The 21,240-nt window shown below is 36.7% G+C and overlaps 1 protein-coding gene across 1 annotated transcript in view; it reads right to left on the reverse strand.

Moving 5' to 3' along the window:
- The window catches only part of LRP2 (low density lipoprotein receptor-related protein 2), a 109,960-nt gene that overhangs the window by 69,167 nt on the left and 19,553 nt on the right, over positions 1-21,240 (reverse strand). The window contains exons 4-16 of the mRNA XM_009996130.1: positions 19,547-19,663; positions 13,201-13,311; positions 12,968-13,081; positions 11,664-11,780; positions 10,722-10,865; positions 9,905-10,024; positions 7,867-7,995; positions 6,627-6,796; positions 4,183-4,406; positions 3,323-3,529; positions 1,652-1,854; positions 939-1,079; positions 6-16 (exon numbers count right to left, since the gene is read on the reverse strand). Coding sequence (XP_009994432.1) covers positions 6-16; positions 939-1,079; positions 1,652-1,854; positions 3,323-3,529; positions 4,183-4,406; positions 6,627-6,796; positions 7,867-7,995; positions 9,905-10,024; positions 10,722-10,865; positions 11,664-11,780; positions 12,968-13,081; positions 13,201-13,311; positions 19,547-19,663 — 1,808 coding nt within the window. The remainder of the gene's footprint in view (positions 1-5; positions 17-938; positions 1,080-1,651; positions 1,855-3,322; positions 3,530-4,182; positions 4,407-6,626; positions 6,797-7,866; positions 7,996-9,904; positions 10,025-10,721; positions 10,866-11,663; positions 11,781-12,967; positions 13,082-13,200; positions 13,312-19,546; positions 19,664-21,240) is intronic.

Below are 21,240 nucleotides of genomic sequence, written 5' to 3' on the forward strand. Positions count from 1 at the left end.
AGGAATTGCTGCACAGCTGTGAAAGAAAAGATCAGACACAATCTTACTCACAAGGTGAGACAACTGAGCATTAACTGTAAAGATTTACATTCCTTTGGCAATACTAGTAGCCGAGAAATTGCAAAAATAAGGAGAAAATAGGAATTTAAATATATACTGACCTAAAAACTGACAAAGAAAAACAAAATCAAGCCCAGAGTATTTAGGTGATGCAGTCAGGTACTCCTCTGGCAATCTTACTGTGGTCCTAATACACCTATACAGAAAACATTACTCCTACAGAAGCAGAAGTCATCTTCTGTGCTTATCTCTTTACAATCAACTGTAAAAAACTAACTCAGGCTTTGTGGAGCTACCATATAACCAGACCATATCTGAGCTAGCCAGATAAATGCATAGTCAAATAGTAAAACTATAGACAACATACTGGGCCTAATTTACCAATAGATGCACATGGTAAACACCTCCCATCACTGACAATTCTGCATTCAAACAGGAAGCAGTAGGTTGCTGATGGAAGCCCATAGGTCTAAAACTGAAATCTCTTATTCTTGCCGTATGTGTTCAAAAGGAGAAGACCAACCTAACCAGCACATTACTGTACAGGAAAGCAGGCTTACTTATTCAAAATACTGCAAAATCTACATTATTAGCAAGCATCCATGCTTGATTTCAGTATTAAGAGCTTTATCATACAGCTGTCTACACATACTCCATGTCTACCTCTCTTAAAATGCTTATAAAAGGTTCTGAGTTGAAGTTGTTGTGGCTTGAAATGAACACCTGCAGAATTCAAAGCTGCCAACAAGAGCTGTAAAACACCAAGTCCTTGGCACATAAAACCAACAAAGCTATTGAAGACAGGAAGAAGGCTATAGAAATATCTCAAGACCTAACGAAATAGTTTTCTTCCCAACAATCATAAGGCATTTTCTTACCAACACAATGTCGTCCATCTACATGTAGATCAAAGCCCAATGTACATCTACAGCGATAACCTAGTCCATCATTGTCTGTTTTGTGGCTGAGAACACAGATCTGTTCACATCCACCATTATGACTTCCACAAGGATTTCTTACTGGAAAATAATACAGATAGGATTATAACTTCACCAATTAACCTAATAGCATAATTATCTTTATTTTTCAGGACTTTTTTCAACGTTCACAATAAAAATTAAAAAATACTCCGGATTTTACCAGAATCGTACCCAAGCTAACCAGCATTCAAGGTACTCAGCTCTATAGAGATATTCAGCACTGAGGCCATAATCTGGGCTATAGGCTTTTGCATATAGATCTTCAGTATGATATCTCATACAACTCTCTCACCCTGGTAGCCTTTTCCAACACACCCTCATTGCAGTCTTGAGGAAAAAAAAGTCCCAAGCACCAATACTGCTCATAATCACAAGTCTGACTCTTCCAAATATTCATATATTTAATAATGCGCCCCCACTCTTACCATCTTGCATTTGACATTTCATTAGCTATAGAATCTGAATGAAACCACTGTGTGATTAAAAGCAGACCAGTTTTACAATACAGATTTTTGTATATAGTTATTAGATTTTTACAGCAAAATAGTGTCTTTACCAACTTTTGCTAAGATAGCTCCTAAACTCCTTTAATAATCTACTTACTGTCTTACCATATGGCTGCCTGGCAGCATGGTAAACTGTCACTCCATAAGGTCTCAGTGAAGACTGGTAGATCACTTGAGGGTTAGATTCTGAAAATTTGTTAGCTTTCACCACTGCCATTTTGGTCCAATCAGTGAAATAAACATTGTGTTCAAATAAAGTGATTCCATATGGATGAGGAATCAGTGAGCCTCCATGAGCTACTGTTCTCCTGTTACAAAGACAGTTTTAAAATTATTTACAAAATATTATCTAGAAAATGACTTTATTATCAGAGGAAAGGTTGCAGGATTGTTAATTCATTCACTGTTTTTTGCTCCTACAAAGAAGATGCCAAAGTCCAAATGCACTGAAGAGATTAAACTAAACATACAGGGTACATAAACATAACAATCAACAGTGTTAAAAATTTCAAAGAAAACACAGTGAGTAAAGATGACTACTCAAAACTGTAAGAAAAGATACATAAATACTGAGAGAAAATCAGAGAAAGAGGTCAAAGAGAGGAAATCACAGGCATCTGAAGCAATTTGAACTATTCGAGAAACCTTGAAAGTAAAAAAAAATATGGCTGCAACAGCCACTGGCCAAAAATAAAATCTTATTTACATGGTTTAAAGAAAAAAAAACAGAAACAAAAACTTTATTTGGCGTGAACTAATGACCCATGGAAAACCAAAGAAAACCAAATGCTCATAAATTGTATCTATTCTATGCAAGATATCACAATATTTTTCTAGATAAACATTAGGAGATAAGAGAGACATTTAAGTCCTTACACAATACATAACAATAACACTACAATATTATTTTCACGGAGTCATGAAGGAAGGTCTACAAAATCAGATTAATTCTACAGCTCTAACAGTTTCCCAGGTGATTTAGGCCCATGTGCATAATACCTACAAGAGTTTTGGTGTTGCTCTTAGTAATAAGTTTTTATCTCCAAAAAGCAGGTATTTTACCAAACGCATGCCTGTCTTGTTAAACCCTGATAAAGGACTAAAAATATTGCATTATTTTTATAATTTTATATGGGAAAAAATATACTGAGAAATCACCTGTCAAACGAGGACAGTTTTTCAAGTCAGTATGTAGGAGGCATGCTAAAGAGGGTAAGTTTTTCTTTGTGTTGAATAACAGAGACTTATCAAAGATAAGCAGCCATCCAAACACTATACTATAAGACACAGTCCCAAAAAAGCCTCAAGGACTCTTTGATTCCCTAGCATCAGAATAGGGTGAGTGATGATTTACTTTCAGACAGCACAGATTTCTAAAATGTGAGAAGAGCACCTAATTCCCATTACATAAAGTGGTGCTTTGGAATGGAATATTTCAAATAAATTAATTAATGAAAAAGATGCATAGAAATTATAATGGAAGACAATGTATATAATTAAAAAATAATAAAAAGCAAACGCTATAAAAACGTGCACTGCAGTAGTGGGCTAGAAAAAAGAACATTATAAAGTAAGTGCAGTAGGTATTCAAGATAGAAAAAAGGACAAAGAAAGATCAAGGTGAAGGATTTAAGCATTGTCAAGAAGTAGCATGATGCCATTCATTATGTTGTAATTTTTATCCTTTGTGCATCTCATTTTGTTAGACAAATCGTCCTTTGAACTGAATACAAAATAATCAGCATATCTGTAATCTTCAAGGAATATTTCTCCTACCTTTGAAGCCCATCATAAGTTACAGTCTCAATGTAATCAAACCGGCTGTCAACCCAGTAAAGTCTCTTTGATACAATATCCAGAGTTATTCCAGCAGGCCAGCCTAATTTTGTTTTTATCAAATCCTGACGGTTTGTGCCATCCATGAAGGCCCTTTCCACTTTAGGATCACCAGACAGACTATCCCAGTCTGAGAAAAACAAATAACTATAAAGGAAAAAAAAAAAAAGAGAGAGAAAAAAAAAAGGAAAGAAAGAAAAAAAGAAAAGAAAACAACAAACAACAAAAAAATCCCATGTTTCCTTGAGATATTTAAAGCCAGCACCTTACAGGACAGAGATTTATTCTCAGCTGGCATACTATGAACAACACTTCATACCTCCTGCCTAAGAAGTAATGTGCATTTTCTTTTATAAAATTAATCTAGAAGGAAACATGCTCTTAGTCAAAAAACCTCAGAATTTTTTTAAGTCAGCTGGGCTGGGAGACACTAGCTTCCCCGCCTTCACTCCACCACTTCTCTTCAGATAGAAAGAGGTCTCTGGATGGTATCACAACAGAAATCTTTCAGGATAACTTCTACACTTTTGCAGGGCAAATCCACACCTGTTTTCAGAGCTGCTCATGCACATACAACTCTATCCACACAACAGATTCGGCACATTTGGAATAAAAGCAGAGCACAGCCCTCCCATAATAATTTAAGGTGTAGAACGGATTAGGATAGAATATACATGTCTGAAACATTTTATACCTGATTCTAAAGTAACCACCCTAGCTACTTCTTAGTTTTCCTCCTTTTGCATGTGAATAAAGGAACCTCTGACATCTTTTACAATTACCGGATATGTATCACTTACCCAACAGTTGGATCAAGTGCTATTCCTCTAGGATTTCCAAGATTTTCAGCAATAAGAGTCACGCGGTTTGTTCCATCCAAGTTAACCATATCTATTCTGTTCACACTGGTCTCAACCACATATAGTTTATTGTTAACCCAATCCACTGCTAGATTTTCAGGTGTGTCAACTGAAACATTTAAAACTTCTTGGAAGTCAGAGCCATCAATATTAATAGAAAAAACCTGAAAACAATACAAATATTGTCAGTGCCCACATGATGTTTTGCCAATCACAAGATATACGGCACTTGTCCTTTATCATCACATGGAGTACAGATCCACAACTGGTCACTCAATACAACCAAGTTACCCACTAAGCTATTCCTTAGCTAAAGGGTTTTGCAAAAATTTGGAAACAAAGCAGAAACTACAGTAATTTTGTCTTCAACCAGCATTTCTGCAAAATGGACAAGGTAACAGACTAAAACAGGCTTCTGCTTTAGCAAATACGACAAATTGCTGGATAAAACAAAAAACAAAAAAAACCAAACCCACAACAGATGAGGAAAGTGCATCTTGCTTTCCAGAATCTAGCAGAAGCCAGTATTTTCAGTCATTGAAAATAAATGAACATCCTTTAGCAAAAGTCTCACCAGTGAACAGAAAGAAGAGAAGGAGCTCTTACTGCATCAACCGCTATGGAGAAATTGCAGAGTGAAGAAAGAAAGGGAAAGCTCTGTCCTGACAGAAGGCTCAGCACTGATACTCATCTCCTTTATTTAAGGATAATTCTGACAGCAACATGCTCAAGAAGAAATAGTGTTGTTATCTTACAAGCAAGTTCAGAGCTACATGAAGCAAACAGTATAAACACGATAATTTGATATATACAGTAACCATGTTATTACACTGAGTAACAATATGAAAGCTAGGATTCATTATTTTTGGAAGGACATCATGAGGTTTGAAATGTATTTAAATTAAATTATAGACTACCACAAGAAAACACATGCAAGAAAAATGAAAGCTTATATACTTCTATAATTTTAAATATTCTACAGGTCTGGGTAACAACAATGAAGCAAACCATTTAACTGTGTATTCTGTTCTTTGGAAACCTTGACAGAAGAGCTTATGGGCACTAGGTTATCAGGCAATACACTAAATGAGATAAAGATGATGCAGAACACAACCCAGAATATTCTGCCTTAATTTACATCTTAAAAAAAAAAAAAAGAAAACCAAAACAGATCCCCTATTTGCAGGTGCAAATATGCATTATATAAGAACATTCCTAAGGTCACTGTTTTCATCTGGGTGTTCTAGTAGCTAGTACTTAATTAGATTACTTACTCCTAATAAATTAAATAGGATTTAACTATATTGGGGCATTAAAAAAGGCAGTCTTGGCCATTCAGGGTGTGCAGTGAAAAATCTATATTATCTTTTGTTTATAGCTTTCACAGAGACAGCACGAATCACCTGTCTCATGAAAGTTTAGATTTGATCCTGATTTAATTTAGCCACTGTCAATGCAACTGCAGTAATGGGAACCTGCTACAGTGAAAATAAAAATGCCAGAATTGTAAACAAGTCAAAAATTGTGCATACAAATCCCATTCTACTTGACAGCCAAGCAGTGTGTTTTCTAACAGAACTGACATGGTACTGTAGTGGAAACTACAGTTTACAGCTTATGTGTAGGTTCAGAATAACAAGAGAGACAGCAAATTGATCTATAACATGGTGTCACAGCATGAGGCAGGCCATGGATTTTCCCTCACCCTGCATGACAATCAACATGGGGATGAAGATTTTGGAGTTTCAGCATTTGACCTAGGAGGGTTTTTTTTTTGTTTCAGTAAGTTATGCACAGAAGAAAAGAAGTAGAGTGAAGTCCAACTTCCACAAGGATCTCCAAACTGGTTTTTAAAATCACTTTGTTTTACTGTACCTTGAAGATAAAATATTTCCTCTTCAAAAAAAAGTAACAAAATATTGGCTTATTACACAAAATACTGTCAATATTTGTTATCCAAGCTCAATTACAGTGCCATTTGAAGTACATGAAGAAATCTGATTTTTATCATCTTGGAAGGGATACAGCTTTTACATTTTAAGTTATCATGTTTCAAAAAATTACCAAGAAAAATTTGTTTGCTTTTGAAAGAATGTCTACTATTTCTCTTAATTAGTTTTTTGGACTCCATCTTGAGTAAAATTAAAAGTTGCTCAAGACATTCCCATATAATAGGATTCTTTGTTTAATATGTCACATGTAACAGTATAGCTTGAAAACTGCAGTCATTAACACAAAATATTTCAAGGAGCTTTTTTGATAGAAAACAAAAATACAGCCAGATTCTGCTCACAATAAATGAAGGCCTATCAACATGTTCTACCTATTTCAGTTCTCTGCTTCCACATACGCAAAAATATACTCTTCCTGATGTTTCTACCCACCTTATCTTGCACTGTATCAGTCCAAAAAATTCTGTGCAGGTAAAAGTGGAAGTCCACTCCAACTGCAACCCCACGATTCTGCGACTGCACCAAAGTACGAACACTTCTTCCATGAAGATCTCCAATCAGTAAATCACGGCCATTGGAAAAAATAATTGATGCAACTCCAGCTGAAAGCAGGGGTGACAAATACATGACTACTCTGCAGCAAGACACCTTGCAATGGAGTGTTGAAATATATACATACTGATTCATACACACTAGACACAAAGGTTAAATAGGTGTTCAGGATAAATGTTTCTAAGAGAGTACTAACTTGCTTTGATTTGCCTTTAGTTTCTAGACTTGGAGCAAAACAGGCAGGAATATATAGAATCCCACCAGGTAAAACTTTTACAAAACCTCTATCCACCTTCTTCATTCTCTCATCTCATCAAAACATCTTTGCAGTATCTTTCAATAGAAGAGAAACTCTGGCAAGCCTTTGACAGAAATCTCACTTTCAAAGCAGATGCCTGTTGAAAGGCTTGGCGGAAGGCTGACAACAATACAGCTAAGTCCAAATCCTATTACCCTAAACACTCAACACTTTATGAGCAACTCAAAAGTCACACTGTCCCACAAGTCACATTTGAATGGAAAACTTCTTGTAAATGATATAGAATTTTTCTGGAAACAGAATGATCTTTCAAAGTGCTGAGATTCATATCTTAATACAGTCATGCATATTTCATTAGTTCAAAATAAATTTTTAGGACATACTTAGAAAATTGTGAGATTGGTAACTCCTCTGCAGACATGGCTGAAGAAAGAAGGAAGGGGACAGAGCTGGGCAGTTCACATTTTTTTAAGAAGCAAGACTGCTAATCAGCTATACCAAGCAGGGACTCCCACTCCACTCAGTTTCTGCAGGCAGGAACAGCTACCTCACAGAAATGTAATAGATTACATTTGTAATTATTACATGTATCTAATAGATTATTACATCTCCACAAAGAAGGGCTTCTCAGGGCCTCTTTTCAGAACAGAGTAGAAGGTGAACAACCAGGAGCAGCTGCCAACAGATGCAGTCTCTTCATATGTGTTGATGTCCTGAATGCTGTCCTGAACATCAAGCCCTTAAGTCCACAGTTAAGTTAGAATCAGATATGCTTGTCTGACATAGCCATGCAAACAGCCCCATTTTATCTAGCTCTATTAGTCCCACAACAGCAAGAGACCTGCACTTCTGTACACTGACCTGAAGTGTTGGCCCGACAATGCCGATGATGCTCTAGGAAATAACCTTCCACACAGTGGCACTGGTGATGTCCCACACGATCTTCACACAGCTGGTCACAGACACCCCACATTTTACAGTCATCAAAATCTGTCAAGTGAAAAAGGCATATTATGAACAATGTTTTGTCTAAAAGGGATGTCATTATATTTGGGAAGCTGCAAATTTGTCAGCCCTGCTTGCTTTATATCCATTTGCAAATCTGTGCTGTGGGAAAAGAGGTTTTCTATTTTTTTTCCACAAACATGTCCACTTCACACACATGCAGAGTCGGCTGGATTTAAGCCCACTTTGACAAGAGAGTTCTACCTTTATGTTACTGCAGTGCTCAAGTTGTAAGTCCTATTAAAAGGCAGTGTTTATTAGCTCAGACTCAGTACCACGTTAACAGGCGTCCAATTTCCAATTAAAAGCATACTGTGCACCAGAGCCAGACAGCAAAAAGTACAAAGAAGTTAATTTTGCAAAACTGCAAAAATACTAAATAGGTAGAGTTTGCAGCTAAGATGACCCAGCAATTTCTCACAGATCTGTTCTACAAGCAATTTCCAGTACGTTACCTTGTGGGAAAATGGTAATTCTATAATTAAGCCAAAAAAAGGAGAAAATGAGATCTCAAATATTCTTCCTTCTGGAATTTCTGGTTTTAAACATTTATTAACACACAAGTGAAAATGAAGCATTTCCTAGACAGCACATTTTAGTTATGAAAACATGCTGTTCTCAGTAGCTTTCCAGCTTCCATATGTGTTAAAAACCTTTGGTGTATAGTGAGTTAGAAGTGAATGAAAAGACAAATTTAAAGTATCATTATTTCAAGAAGTAATACACTTCACTAACACTATAGTTTCATTCTTCTGGCCTTAAATGAACAACATGGATTTAAACTAAGGCCTGGAATTATCCACTAGTGGCTGTGAGCCAATCCCCTGTAGCAAGTCTTGCTCCCACTACAAATACATACCCAGAGCTCAGCAAACCAAAATACATTGACTCAGATTTACAAGCCAGAATCTAACCATGTAGCTAGGTTTATAGGGCAGTCAAATAACAATAGAAGACTGCACTAGGCTTGTGAATGTGACCTTCACGTATTTCCTATATAAGAGTGAAAAAACAAAATTAATTTTGTGCCTGGAGTCAGTGCATTGGCTCCTCCTCTCTATGAAGAGCAAGCACACTGTCACTGCAGCTTATTCAGTCCTAGGCCAACCAGTATTCTCAAAAATACACCTGGAATACTTTTAATAGCACAAACACCATAGCTTGGGTTAAAAATCTGTAACAGATATTTACCCAGTTTAGTTTATTAGGCAGTGCTAAACTTCATTATTCTGAAATTATTCTATTTCTAGTTACCAAGATAAGTAATTTGTACTACCGAGGGTTTGTGCTACCAAATTATAGCAAGTACAGAATAGAAAGGCAACACCAAAATACCTCACTTATCTGTACATTTTTACAAATATTCCTCTTTTTCATGTAAATAATGCATATACTGAAATATTACAGGAGATACAGCCATTCCACAGTACAAGTACAAAGCAGCCTTTAATTTTAAAGTACAATGTTCTATTGTCTTCGTACACGGCCACTTTCAGAAAGTACCAAACACTTCAATATCAACTATTTTTCCAGGCATACAACACCACACATCCCTAGAGCAAAATCAAACTCCTCCAATCTAACCACTAAAAGATCTGAAAATAATCTTTATAATTAAAAAAAATCCAAGAGTAAATATTTTTTTTAATAATCCTGCTCTTACTATGTCTTTAACAGTCTTATTGAAAAAGATCTTTATGATATATTCTGGCTTGTTACCCTATTTGCTACCATGCTGCCATTGCACTCCTTAGACCTTGATTCTTTTGTCAATTTCTGAGATTTTCTATCTTCCAGTACATCCACCTATTGGAACTTACATTCCTGGAATCCAAACTTTCCTAATGAGCTTTGAGAAAATACTAGATATCTGCAATCACTGTACTTCACTTACCAATACAAGTACGACTGTCATTGGTACTTATTGTGTATCCCACAGGACAGTAACACATCCCTCCTGATGGAGAAGAATGACAGCGATATTGGCAACTCAGAGCAGTGCATCGTGATATGTCTAGAAAGGAAATATTTCAGAAACGCTATTACACATATCACCAGTAGAACACCTTTTTGCCTTACTAACAGTTAAAAAGCTGTAGTCATCTCTATGATGAGCCTACAATTTCAGGAACAGCTTCCTGAATCAAATCTGCACAACAAATTGTGTCTACAGTTCCACAAAATCACATATGCTTAGATACATAAAAATGTAAAATATCCTGGTACCAATTCTCAGAGGGAATCAATGTTTATAAGAGTGAAAGTATCAGGAACTATGCATACCCATTGCCTCCAACCCAGAAAACCCAGTATGCCACTAACTGGAGAATCAGACATGCTAGGTGAAAAGGTATTTCTGAAAACTCTAATCTAAGCGACTTAAGCCAAGGCTTAGGATAAACTAATTCAGCCCTGTGTTCTGATCAGTACACAACATTCCTTCTTACTTATAAAACTGGAAAAGCACAGATATTTAAACAAAAATCAGGATATGGAGAGCAAGTTAAAATCTCCGTTTCTAAAATTTCATGTACAGATTAATAAAAGGAATAGTCTGTTCACAGCATATATGCCTCTTTCAGACAATCCAGCCAAAACAGTGCCAACAAAAATAGTGAGCTTCCAATATTTCAATGTTGTTTAGAAGACAAAAGGTGAATGTAAGATATCAGTGCTGATGTTTCTACTATTCTGTGTATGCTAATACATACTGCAATGTCTCCCTGCAGTGCTGTTAGTTTCATCTTCTCCAGCGGGACAGTCTGCAGCCCCATCACACACCTTCCCAATTGGAATGCAATGCCCTGACCCAGGGCAGGCCCACTCTCCTGGGTAGCATTCATGGTGACCACTTTCTATAGAAAAGAAAAACAATAACTGAGGAGTATGCTTCACGTAATACTTATAATTTCTTCCCTAACAGCTTCCTGAAGCACCTCTATCCTTCATTATTCAGTTTCTAGTTCCTGTACAACTTCACAGTTGTGAAAGACCTTGTCATGCTTTCTTTAACCTTCCAAGTACAATGCAAACAATTATTGTGATGACACACGAATCCTTTTAGATTTCTGTGTTTTTAGAAACAGTAAAACCATTTAGTTTTAGACTAACTGGTGTATCAGAAATGGAACTATAGTTTTGGGGTTTCAAAGCACGCAAAGGCTACCTGGATAAAGAGAATAATGCTCATTGTAGAAAAGGCCAATGAAAGAGAAAAAAGCCCACACCTTCATTCACTAAAATTTCTGTTTCTCACATATAAAATCTTGGCAGGAAGTGAGTTATTTAGTTTTTTTGTTTTCAACCAATTCATTTTGGGTATTAGGAGCATCATGTCTCTTAACAGATAACCTGAAAAATCTCCACAGGAAAAAAAATAATTAAGAGAACATGTAAAAGAAAAAAATTACATTGATACATGCTAAACTGAGTTTGCACCATAGTCACTATCAGAGCAATAGCTCTCACATATATAACAATAAAAAATATTGCATAAATAATAAAAAAATAGAAACAGCTGAAGATGGAATTCTACAGTTTTCACAGAACTAAAATGGATTCAGAACATCTTGATTAGTCAAAATTTCATAGAAGTAGTTTAGTGAGGTATTCCTCTGAAAAAATCATAATTAGAAGTTAGCTTTAGTATATACCACATCCTATTTCATCTTCATTATCTTCACAATCATCATCTCCATCACATATCCAGCTCTGATGAATGCAACGGCCACTTGGGCATGTGAAGAAGTTGCCTCTGCAAGTTGCATAAGCTAAGGAAAAAAACAAGAGAAAAATTAAAAGAAGTGACTGAAAGGCTAGAAATAGTTATATTTTCTTGTGAATTAATAGCCAGTTATTATCTCTCCTGAAAGACTGAGCCAGTTTCATATCTTGCATATATTGTAAACACTGCTAGTTTGCTCTGGTTTTACGTATGAACTTTATTTCCGAATACTCTGGTTCTTTACAGAAATGAAGGAGAAGCTGAATTTCTCAAATAATTATGCAACTAGATGCAGAGCGTCTTATTAATAAGGTTCCTGAAGGTGAATGTGACAAGGAGATGATACTCAAGACATCAGGAGGTAAATATTTGTATGCCTTGTACTAAAGAGAAACAGAGTTTTAAAAAAATGGCAAAGGACAGGCATTGCCAAAGACATAAAAGACAATACCAGGGGGTGTGTGGCAGGTGTGTGTGGAATCATACTAGTGTGAGGTTCTTGGCAGGACAGAGCAACATGTGTCCTTCCTGTAACACAGCATTACTACATTAGATCCTATCATCAGTGGAAGACCTTTTTAAATACAAAGCTCACACAATTGATAAGTCTACAGCCATGATTCTGGCTGGAGACGCAAGACTCTGGGATTGCGATCCCTTTGGGATACCCTGATTATAAAGAAAAGAATGAGCAAGAAATTTCCAGAAATGCAACAGTCAATTAAAGACATCTGAAGGACAAGTATCTGTGCTGTTATCTATCTGTAAAGTTGTACATTATAGTCACTGAGAACCATCCTAGATGATCCATTCCAACTATTGGAAAATAAAAATGTGGAAGAAATACAAACAAATTAGGACCAAAGACAAGAGTATGCTGCATTTAACTGAGATTTCAGAGTGCAGACCTTTGGGTCATGCTGAAATGAAGAAAATTACATCAAAATTAAGAAATTAAGCTATATGTGTTAAGAACAAAACTGTCATTGAATCCAGCAAATTCAAATAGTAACCAAACACTGAAGGCACTTAGCAGCAAAGATAATGTGAAAAGAAAAAAAAATCTATAGAAGTAGCACCGAGATGTACATTCTTTCCATACAAAATTCCTTGTAGAGGAGTGGCTAGCTTTTGAGGGCAGTATAGCCTGCAATACATTTCCTGCTATCTGCTTGAACAAGTTCTCAGTAAAACACTTAAAAAACACAGGTAAAGAAACCCAAAACAACATACTGCAAGCGTTTTCATCACTCCTGTCTCCACAGTCATCATCATGGTCACAGACAAAGGCTCGAGGGATGCATTCTCCATTAGCACACTGAAACTGTGTACTGGTACATCCATGTGCTGGAAGAGATTTCAGCACAGAAAGACATACAGAAAATCTGTCAGACAACCACGATCTTTAACTTTAAATGTAGGTTTATAAAGCATATTTGTTTGGGACCACTCTGTGTGGTACTTACTGCAATTAGCTTCATCAGAAGAATCTCTGCAATCAACTTTGCCATCACATCGCTGGCTTGCATTAAAACATGCTCCATTTGCACATGACAGCTGTTCGCATCTTGGGTAGTCTGAAATAGAAATGCTTCAGTATTACTATGAATGTTAGACACTGAATAATGAGTCATATACATCCAGTGTCCAAATAATATCTTTATTTATAGGAACAAAAAAGAAATACAATACTTCCAGTACTACTATTGACAAACAATACATTAATCCAGTATACTGTCTCCTCCTCCAACAGGTACTTAAGAATATCCTCTAGAAAACACTATAAAACCTCACAAGCAACACTGAAAAAATTAGATGCCTTCCCCCTCCTCAAAAAGATTTGCAACTCAAACTGTTTACAAAAAGATAGAAAACTGCAATACAAAAGGAGATCAAGCAGTGAACATTTATTGTATTTACTTGTACCTCAGTTTTACACTTTAATGATCCTAACAAAAGTGCTTAGGTAGAAAAGAAGTTCCTAGGTCCTCTTGGAATAAAATGAATTCTCAAACTCAGAGACTTCAGGTTTTTATGGTTTCATTCTAATTAAACCAAGGATGCTAAACTTCCAAGTCCATTAACAACTTCAGGATCTCTGTTTTTTATTACTTGTTTTCTCCCTCCCAAAACAAAAAAGATTCTGCAGAATGAATGAATTTTCAGTTTCTGGCAGTTCTACTTATGTAGATGTCCTTCAGGCCAACACAAGGGATTATTCCAAGTGACTTAAAACCAATTCTGAAAATATTTATGCATACAAGCAGTCAGTGAGTTTAGTGCAACTATCCAACAAATTAAGCAATTGCACATGCCAGAGCTGAGTAAGGATAAATGAGCTGAGTTTAGCTCATTGCCATGTAGACAAAAGTTACTTATTTTAGGCAGATACCTCCAGAGATATTCCAGCCTGTTTCTGGTGGACTGAATGCCAAACAGGAAGTTGAACCCACTGCCTTGCACTGCTAGTTTTTTCAAGAATGCCCAAGAAATCTAAGGATCTAGTCCCTAAGATTTTCTAAAGCTCTTATTAAACTCCCTTAGAAGGGAGACTTCCAACTGCCCAGGGAGGTGGTTGAGTCAGCATCCTTGGAGGTATTCAAGAAACATGTAGATGTGGCACTTCAGGGCATGTTCTAGTGGCCAAGATTGGGGGTTTTTATGGGTGTTTTTTGGTGGAATGTCTGTGGTTGGTTGTTTTTTGGGGGGTGAGTTTAATGCTGATGGTTGGACTCTGATCTTGGAGGTCCCTTCCAACCATGACAATTCTGTGATTCTGTGACACTGTCAGTTTTCCACCCTGCAGAAAGCCTGGAGAAGTCCTCAGCCCAGAAAAATCTTTACTATATTACATAATCTATATAATATAGTGTAGAAATGCAAATAATAAAAATACCAATCAGGGTAATAAGGCTTCAAAATACAAATTCTGACTAGTGGTTTACTAGAATGTGAACAAATACTTTTTTCCTTATTTTCTTTTCAAATCTGCTTGGTGTACAGATTCTTTATTTTAATTGAGGTTGTAGAAGCAAGAACACTCTTTGCATAACCCAATGGGGATTAATTTAACTTTTAAACTCTGTACAAGTAATTCCATTCCAAATCCCTTGTCTAAAGAGCAAGCTTAGTAGATTACAATTCTGATAACAGCTTTCTCACTGATCTGAAAGATATTTTGAACTTTATTGTGCCTTGTACATTGTACTCTTTGTACCTTATAACATATTATTTTAATAAAATAGTGTTAATTATTTGGGGCATTAAGAACTAATACTCATGAATAATGGCAAAGATGTGAGTTAGTTCAAAGGCTGTGGCAAACACAGTTCAGGATTCAGGAGTATCAGTGCCATCAGGACAGTCCCAAAGAGGCCAAGATACACTTTTATGGGAGGAGAAGTAGCAAAGATACAAGAATCAAGCAAGGAATGCTGGCTTCTGTGAGAGCCAACTTCTGTGCTACACTTTAAAACAGCTTTTAGCTAAGGCACTTGTGCAAATCACTCACAAGATGTAGCTATGGCATTGTGTTTGTGGTGGACTCTGTCAGTAGTGGGAGACTGAAGGAAGCCAAACCAGAAATTCGTAACATTAGGATATCTGAAAATGAAGGAGTGCCTGTCCTTGCAGCTGTGAAAAAAAAAACAGGACTTAAACTCCCTTTCTTTCTCTGCAAAATTTAGGAAACATTAGCAATGAGTGACCTGAGTTCTTCTACTCCCTATCACCAAATGCTAAGTTCTGAACAGACAAAGCAGAACCTGGACATGGAAGACTAGGAATGGGATGAACCCTCTAAACTGGAAGACCTGCACAATTTAGCATAATTAGAAACTCTCAAGCAAAGGAAGTCTGGAGAGTGAGTATAATGACACTTTGAATCTAAGTGGGAATGTCTTACATTAGTCACTGCATTTGGGGCTTGCACAATAAACATTTCCTACTTTACATTTGACTTTTTTTTTTTTTTTTTAACTAAGATTTCCCTGTTCACATCTCATCCCAGAGCAATGCATTAGGGTATAAAAACCCATAGCTATGCAAGAACTGATTCCGATCAGAGATCATACTATCCCTATTTTAGGGGGCACATGGAAAAAGTGTCAGCACTCTGTGAGTGACCTAGAACTATGTAAAAAATAAAGGAAGTTTTTTTTTCTAGGTCAGTGACAGATGGATTAGAAAGAGCTAAAAGGGAAGGATAAGGTTCTGAGTTAACAGGACAAGGTAGGTAGTTTGCATCTAAGAAGGTCTGAGAATGCAGCTGTACATGAGGAAACGCTGAAAGGAAATAGTACAAGACCAAACGTGGGATTAAGAGAGACGTGAAGGAACAGAAAAACTTTAACACTGTTTCCTTTCACCTTGCTTTTAATTGTCAAGAGCCTCCAACATGCACATTGTTTCCCTTCTCTTTTCCTCCCAAGAACCTTTGGCTAATTAGAGAAAACTGAAAACAAGAGATCTTTTCCTAGTGATCACTGTTCCTAGAAGGTAATACGAGCTTTGTGAAAACAGGGAAATTCAGCTACATTCTTTCCAGTGCTCAAAAAAAAAGGGAGCTCTTCTTTCTCTCCCATTCCTCTCAGGTATCTATCTCAGCCAAAATACTTCTCCACAATCTCTCTGTGGTATGCCAGCACTTTGGTTTCAAAATACAAACAACTGGCAAACACCAGCAAACATGACAGATGAGGCTTCTTGCTCCTTGTAACTCAAACTCTTTTGGGGCAACAATTGCAAACATATTTAAATGGCATGTTTTGATGTACATATGTGGAAGATTTTGCTGTATAACACTTTTGTTCTGCAAGCTGGATATAAATCCATACAAAAACAGTAACATGAGACAGTTGCAACCGGCATTTAATTCAGCAGACACTGATTTCTGTAATGAAATCACAGAGTGTAACCTTCCATAACCCTAACCCATGTTACAAGGAGAAAGACCAAACAATAGCAATTTCCTACTTCCAAGTGTCATTATTTTATTGCATTGACATTTCAAAATATTTTTACCAAATAAAATTAATTTAAACCTCTTGAGTCACCACCTCACAGTGGTCAAATCATTGCCCAGACAGCTCACAACCTATCAGAGGCACCAGGAGGAGGACTCAGCCCAAGTCCAGTGCCCTACAAGCTATACAGTATCAGGTAGTGTTCATAGAAGAGATGCTTTGTGAGCTGACAGGCCGACCAGACTCTCAGTTCTGGCCTTAATTCCTGATCTAGACCATGCCACTCTTGGTTTTGGCTGCCTTCCTTACCTTGTTCCAGTTTTGTTTCTTCCCTTTCCAAACCCTACCTGGTGGAGATGTTCCCTGCAGCCTGAACTTCTGCCTCGTCCTGTAGCTGTCACATATTCATGATGTTGGACAAAATTGCCTCTGACCATGACCCTTGTCTTCCTTCTTGCGACCACATCCCTTATGATCTCTTCAGTTCTTGATCTTTGTTCACTTTCACCCTGATTTCTACAGATTCATCTCAGATCTGGCTGCCCAATTTCTGACCACGACAGAGGTTCAGCAAGAGGCAGGAATTATCAGGTTAGGTAGTTGACCCGTGGCAGCAACTTAACATCAAAATTAGAATTAAAAATTCCAAATTTCTGAGCCTGCACTTCAGCCCATCAGCCTCAAACAAGTCTTAAAAATACTTTCCATTTTTCCCTCACATCCTCAGCTGCCAGAGCGTATCCATGAAGGTTATTCTGTCAGTCACAGCACAGCAAAGCACACATGGATCAGATTTTCATTTTTAAATTATGAAGCTGAGGCAGGAGTGAGAATTCTAGCTTTAATCGAAAGAAACAAAGAACTAAGACAGAAAAATTAAATATTAGCTGCTTACTCCCAAAAAGTATTTGTTACCCCAAATAGTCTCCCACTTCATTCTACATTTCTGAAAGTATTTGACATGAAAGTATTTGCTAGCTGCTGACTATTAAAAAAGCTGGAAAAACAACCTGATATATTTAAAGAAAAGTTAAAATCCATCATTTTATGAAATTAAACAGCTTCAATGCACTAATGACATGACCTGTGGCTGAAACATCACTCTGATGTTTATCTTAGCCTCTGCATGGGTGGTTTTTCCTTGCTGTTAATCCCATTAGCAGTAAAATGGACTAGGGCTTGAATTCCTTTGTTCTCTTTTTTTACAAGTGTAATTGCTGAGTTACTTCATATTGGTGACATGTTGCATTTGACTAGTTTCTTAAATAATATAACTTATTCAGCAACAAAATGGTACCTTTGTTACAATCTATATCTGCTTCTGAACAGATCAGTGACTGCAAGGCATAAGTAAATGGACAGGATAATTTTGAATTGTGAAATAACAGTATCATTCTAAACAGCTTTTTTCTTTTACTGTTCATAGATGTTTCATTTTTATTTATGAAATCTGCTAATGTAAATGGAAATGGATGAAGCAGTGAGGAAAATGAATATTCAAAGCAAGTACTAGAATCAGTTTCAAAACAGTAAAATCTAACACACTAATCCTTACTGTATAATTATCATAAAATCACCAAATTATTATTTTATGGTTTCCTTTAAAGATTCAGGCCTTGCAAAGACAAAAAGGCAATACAATGAACCAGCCTTTCTGGGAGGGTCTTGTCTTTCCATTGATCTTGACTCTCTTGTATTCAGCACCATCACATTTTTTTAAACAAGTTCAACACTCCTACTTTCAATGTTCCAAGACACAGTTATTCTTCTGTCTTAGAGGGACTGTCAACACATATTCTAATAAACCAGAGTAAAGGCTGTTGAATGACATGAGGCAGTCCCTGGGGCTAAATATGCGGCCTTTGCAAGTCCCTGGGCTTACTGGCTGATACAGCAACAATTGAGTTTCCCACACAGCACCAGAGTGCTACTGCTCAGGTACCTAGAGTCCCCATTCCAAACAGCTGTTTTAATTTACTTATTTGAGAATGTTAAATAAAAATGAAAATATGCATTTCAATTTTCAAACATCATGATGGCTTCCAGTAAGAAGAAAGAATTGTGAGTATTGTCTATAGGACTCTACTCCTAGTCTGACAGATTTACCGCATTGTAATGATCACATTGTTTCATCTGGCAGTTTCGCACTGTGCTCAGTGACTATTCAGACACCTCAAAGGTGCAGAGCAGTTCCTCTTTTTTAATTAATAGAGATAATGGGTTTCTAAACAAATATATTTTCTTCAGGATTTCTTTTAATGTGTCATAGATTTTCTTCCTCTAAAGTTTAAGTGAAAAAATACCAAGCTACAAAAGATATTTTTGTTGGCACAATATAAATAGGTTAACTGAATACAATATAACCCAATGGAACTTAACCTCCACAGTTTCAAATACAAATGCTTTTGAGAGGGTGAAAGTCCCTCAAAGAAGTGATTTGGGGTCCAATTCTGCTTTTTTACAGGTTACAGATACCACTGATCCCACAATGAGTGTGCAAAAAAACTATGAAAAATATGGCAAAGTTAGTTCTGAGTCTCCCAAGGCTTTAAGCCATTAAAACATGGTTGCTTTTTCCTGATGCAATATTAATTACCTTTTGGACAATGATAAACAAGAAGCCCTGATCCTGTGGTAGCAGTTTGAATTTGAATTTGAGTGCTGCAATAATGGATCTTTATCAGAACATCAGCTCTAATACACAAAAGAATCTGAAACAAAACTCTCATAACAAGAAGCATATTGTGGTCATCCTGTCTATCAACAAGCCTTTTAATCTTACAAATTTATTAAAATGCCACAGAGAGATGAGATGAAACCAGATCTAGTGCTAAGAATTAAAACTCACGGCAGGCTCTTTCATCTGATCCATCAGTGCAGTCCTTCACTCGATCGCACCAGTACGCACTCGGGATGCACTGTCCATTTGAACATGTCAACTGCTGACTTGAGCATGTCCTTCCAGCTGAAAAAAAAAACAACAAAACAGGTATTCCATCAGTCTTTTCCATCAACAAAGACTTTTTAATGAAAAAAAATACTCTCCTTCTTCCTCTTTAACTACTTCAGCCTTCTCACAAATATTAGCATAAGACTTTCTCCCCCTGTACCTCTGTATACTCAAGGAGATTAAAGAACACTAGACAAGCACACAGCAGATAACATAGCTCTACAAGGCCTTCTGTAGCCTGCCACGTCACTGCTTTTCTCCACTGAAGGGGCTGATCTCTACAGTAAAAATCAGTTTCCTAAAATTGCCCTGCCTGAAAGATTAAATTACCAATTCTCACAGTTTTAAAGTTTTCTCTGATTTTGTTTGTTTCTCTGAGTGAAAATCTGTAAGTAACTCTAAGTTACTTGGTCAACTAGAATGCCACATTGTAAACACAGTAGAGCTGGAGGAAAGGAGCTGCTTTCTAATACTGTCAGGGACTCAACAGTAAGGAATATTTTACATTCATAACTAACAGAGGATCAAGTCTTATTATGTTTCTTCTCATGACAGCTCTGTCAGTTAAAAAGGACCACATCAAACTGTGCAATTCCACTACAGCTAAATTAAACTTTGTTATTCTTAGGCAAATTAATTGAATCTGTGAAAATACAGCTGAAGGGTGAAATTACTGCTAACTTTTCCTCCCTTCCGCCAGCTGCACAGTTGTTTCTTTGAAACTCATGCTATAGCTCAACAACATCCCAGTCTATACATTAGCATCTGCTCTACTGCCTTACAGTAAGTCTCTCTATTCCTTCTTCTGTCAGCAGTATTCGCAAAGATCAGCTACTGCGATACTAGTGTCTTGAGGAAGAACAAGAGCAAGACAATTAAGTAAAACAATTAATTTTAATTCTGCATGTGTGACTTCCTGAACTGTCAGCAATTTTTCTCAGGAAAAAAATTTTAAGAAGCAAAATCTCCCTTGGGATTCACAAGTATAAAAAGCCCCTTTAGAAGAGTAAGGACAAATACCAGGAGATGGCTCAAAACCAGCAGCACAAAGTGTCACTGCACAGTTACTAACACGCATGATTACCCAGTACATGTGGAAAGATGTTACAGTGACCCAGTTCAAAAGTTAACTCTGAGCTGTTGCTCATTTTGCATCTACAGATTCCTTAGTTAAAACATAACCAGCAGTTGTGCTGACACCTTCTTAGATGGACAGGAGAGCAAAAGACAGTTAACACTAGTTCCAAGTTTTCTACCCTCAGTGGGAACAAGTATGAAGATATAAAAGCACAAACCAAGTCTGTGAGCAAAATCCTTCCAAAACTTAAACCTGTGAACCTCCCCAGAATCAAAAACATTAGTGAAGAGCTCCAAAGTTGTTCAGTTTCATGAGATTATTAAAAAATAACACATAGAATCAAAAGGAAAATGAATCATTCTTATTTTCATCACTTCAAATAGCTTCTAATGCTAGAACTTGCAGGAAATCAGTTACTTAGGACACTACTACATTTGTTCTTCCTGTCTACAGTGAATGTAATTCAGTGCAATAATCATCTCAGCTCACTGTTCATCACTTTGGCACATATTTA

This window comes from Chaetura pelagica, unplaced genomic scaffold, assembly GCF_000747805.2.
Source record: "Chaetura pelagica isolate M959 unplaced genomic scaffold, ChaPel_1.0 scaffold3, whole genome shotgun sequence".
Taxonomy (NCBI): domain Eukaryota; kingdom Metazoa; phylum Chordata; class Aves; order Apodiformes; family Apodidae; genus Chaetura; species Chaetura pelagica.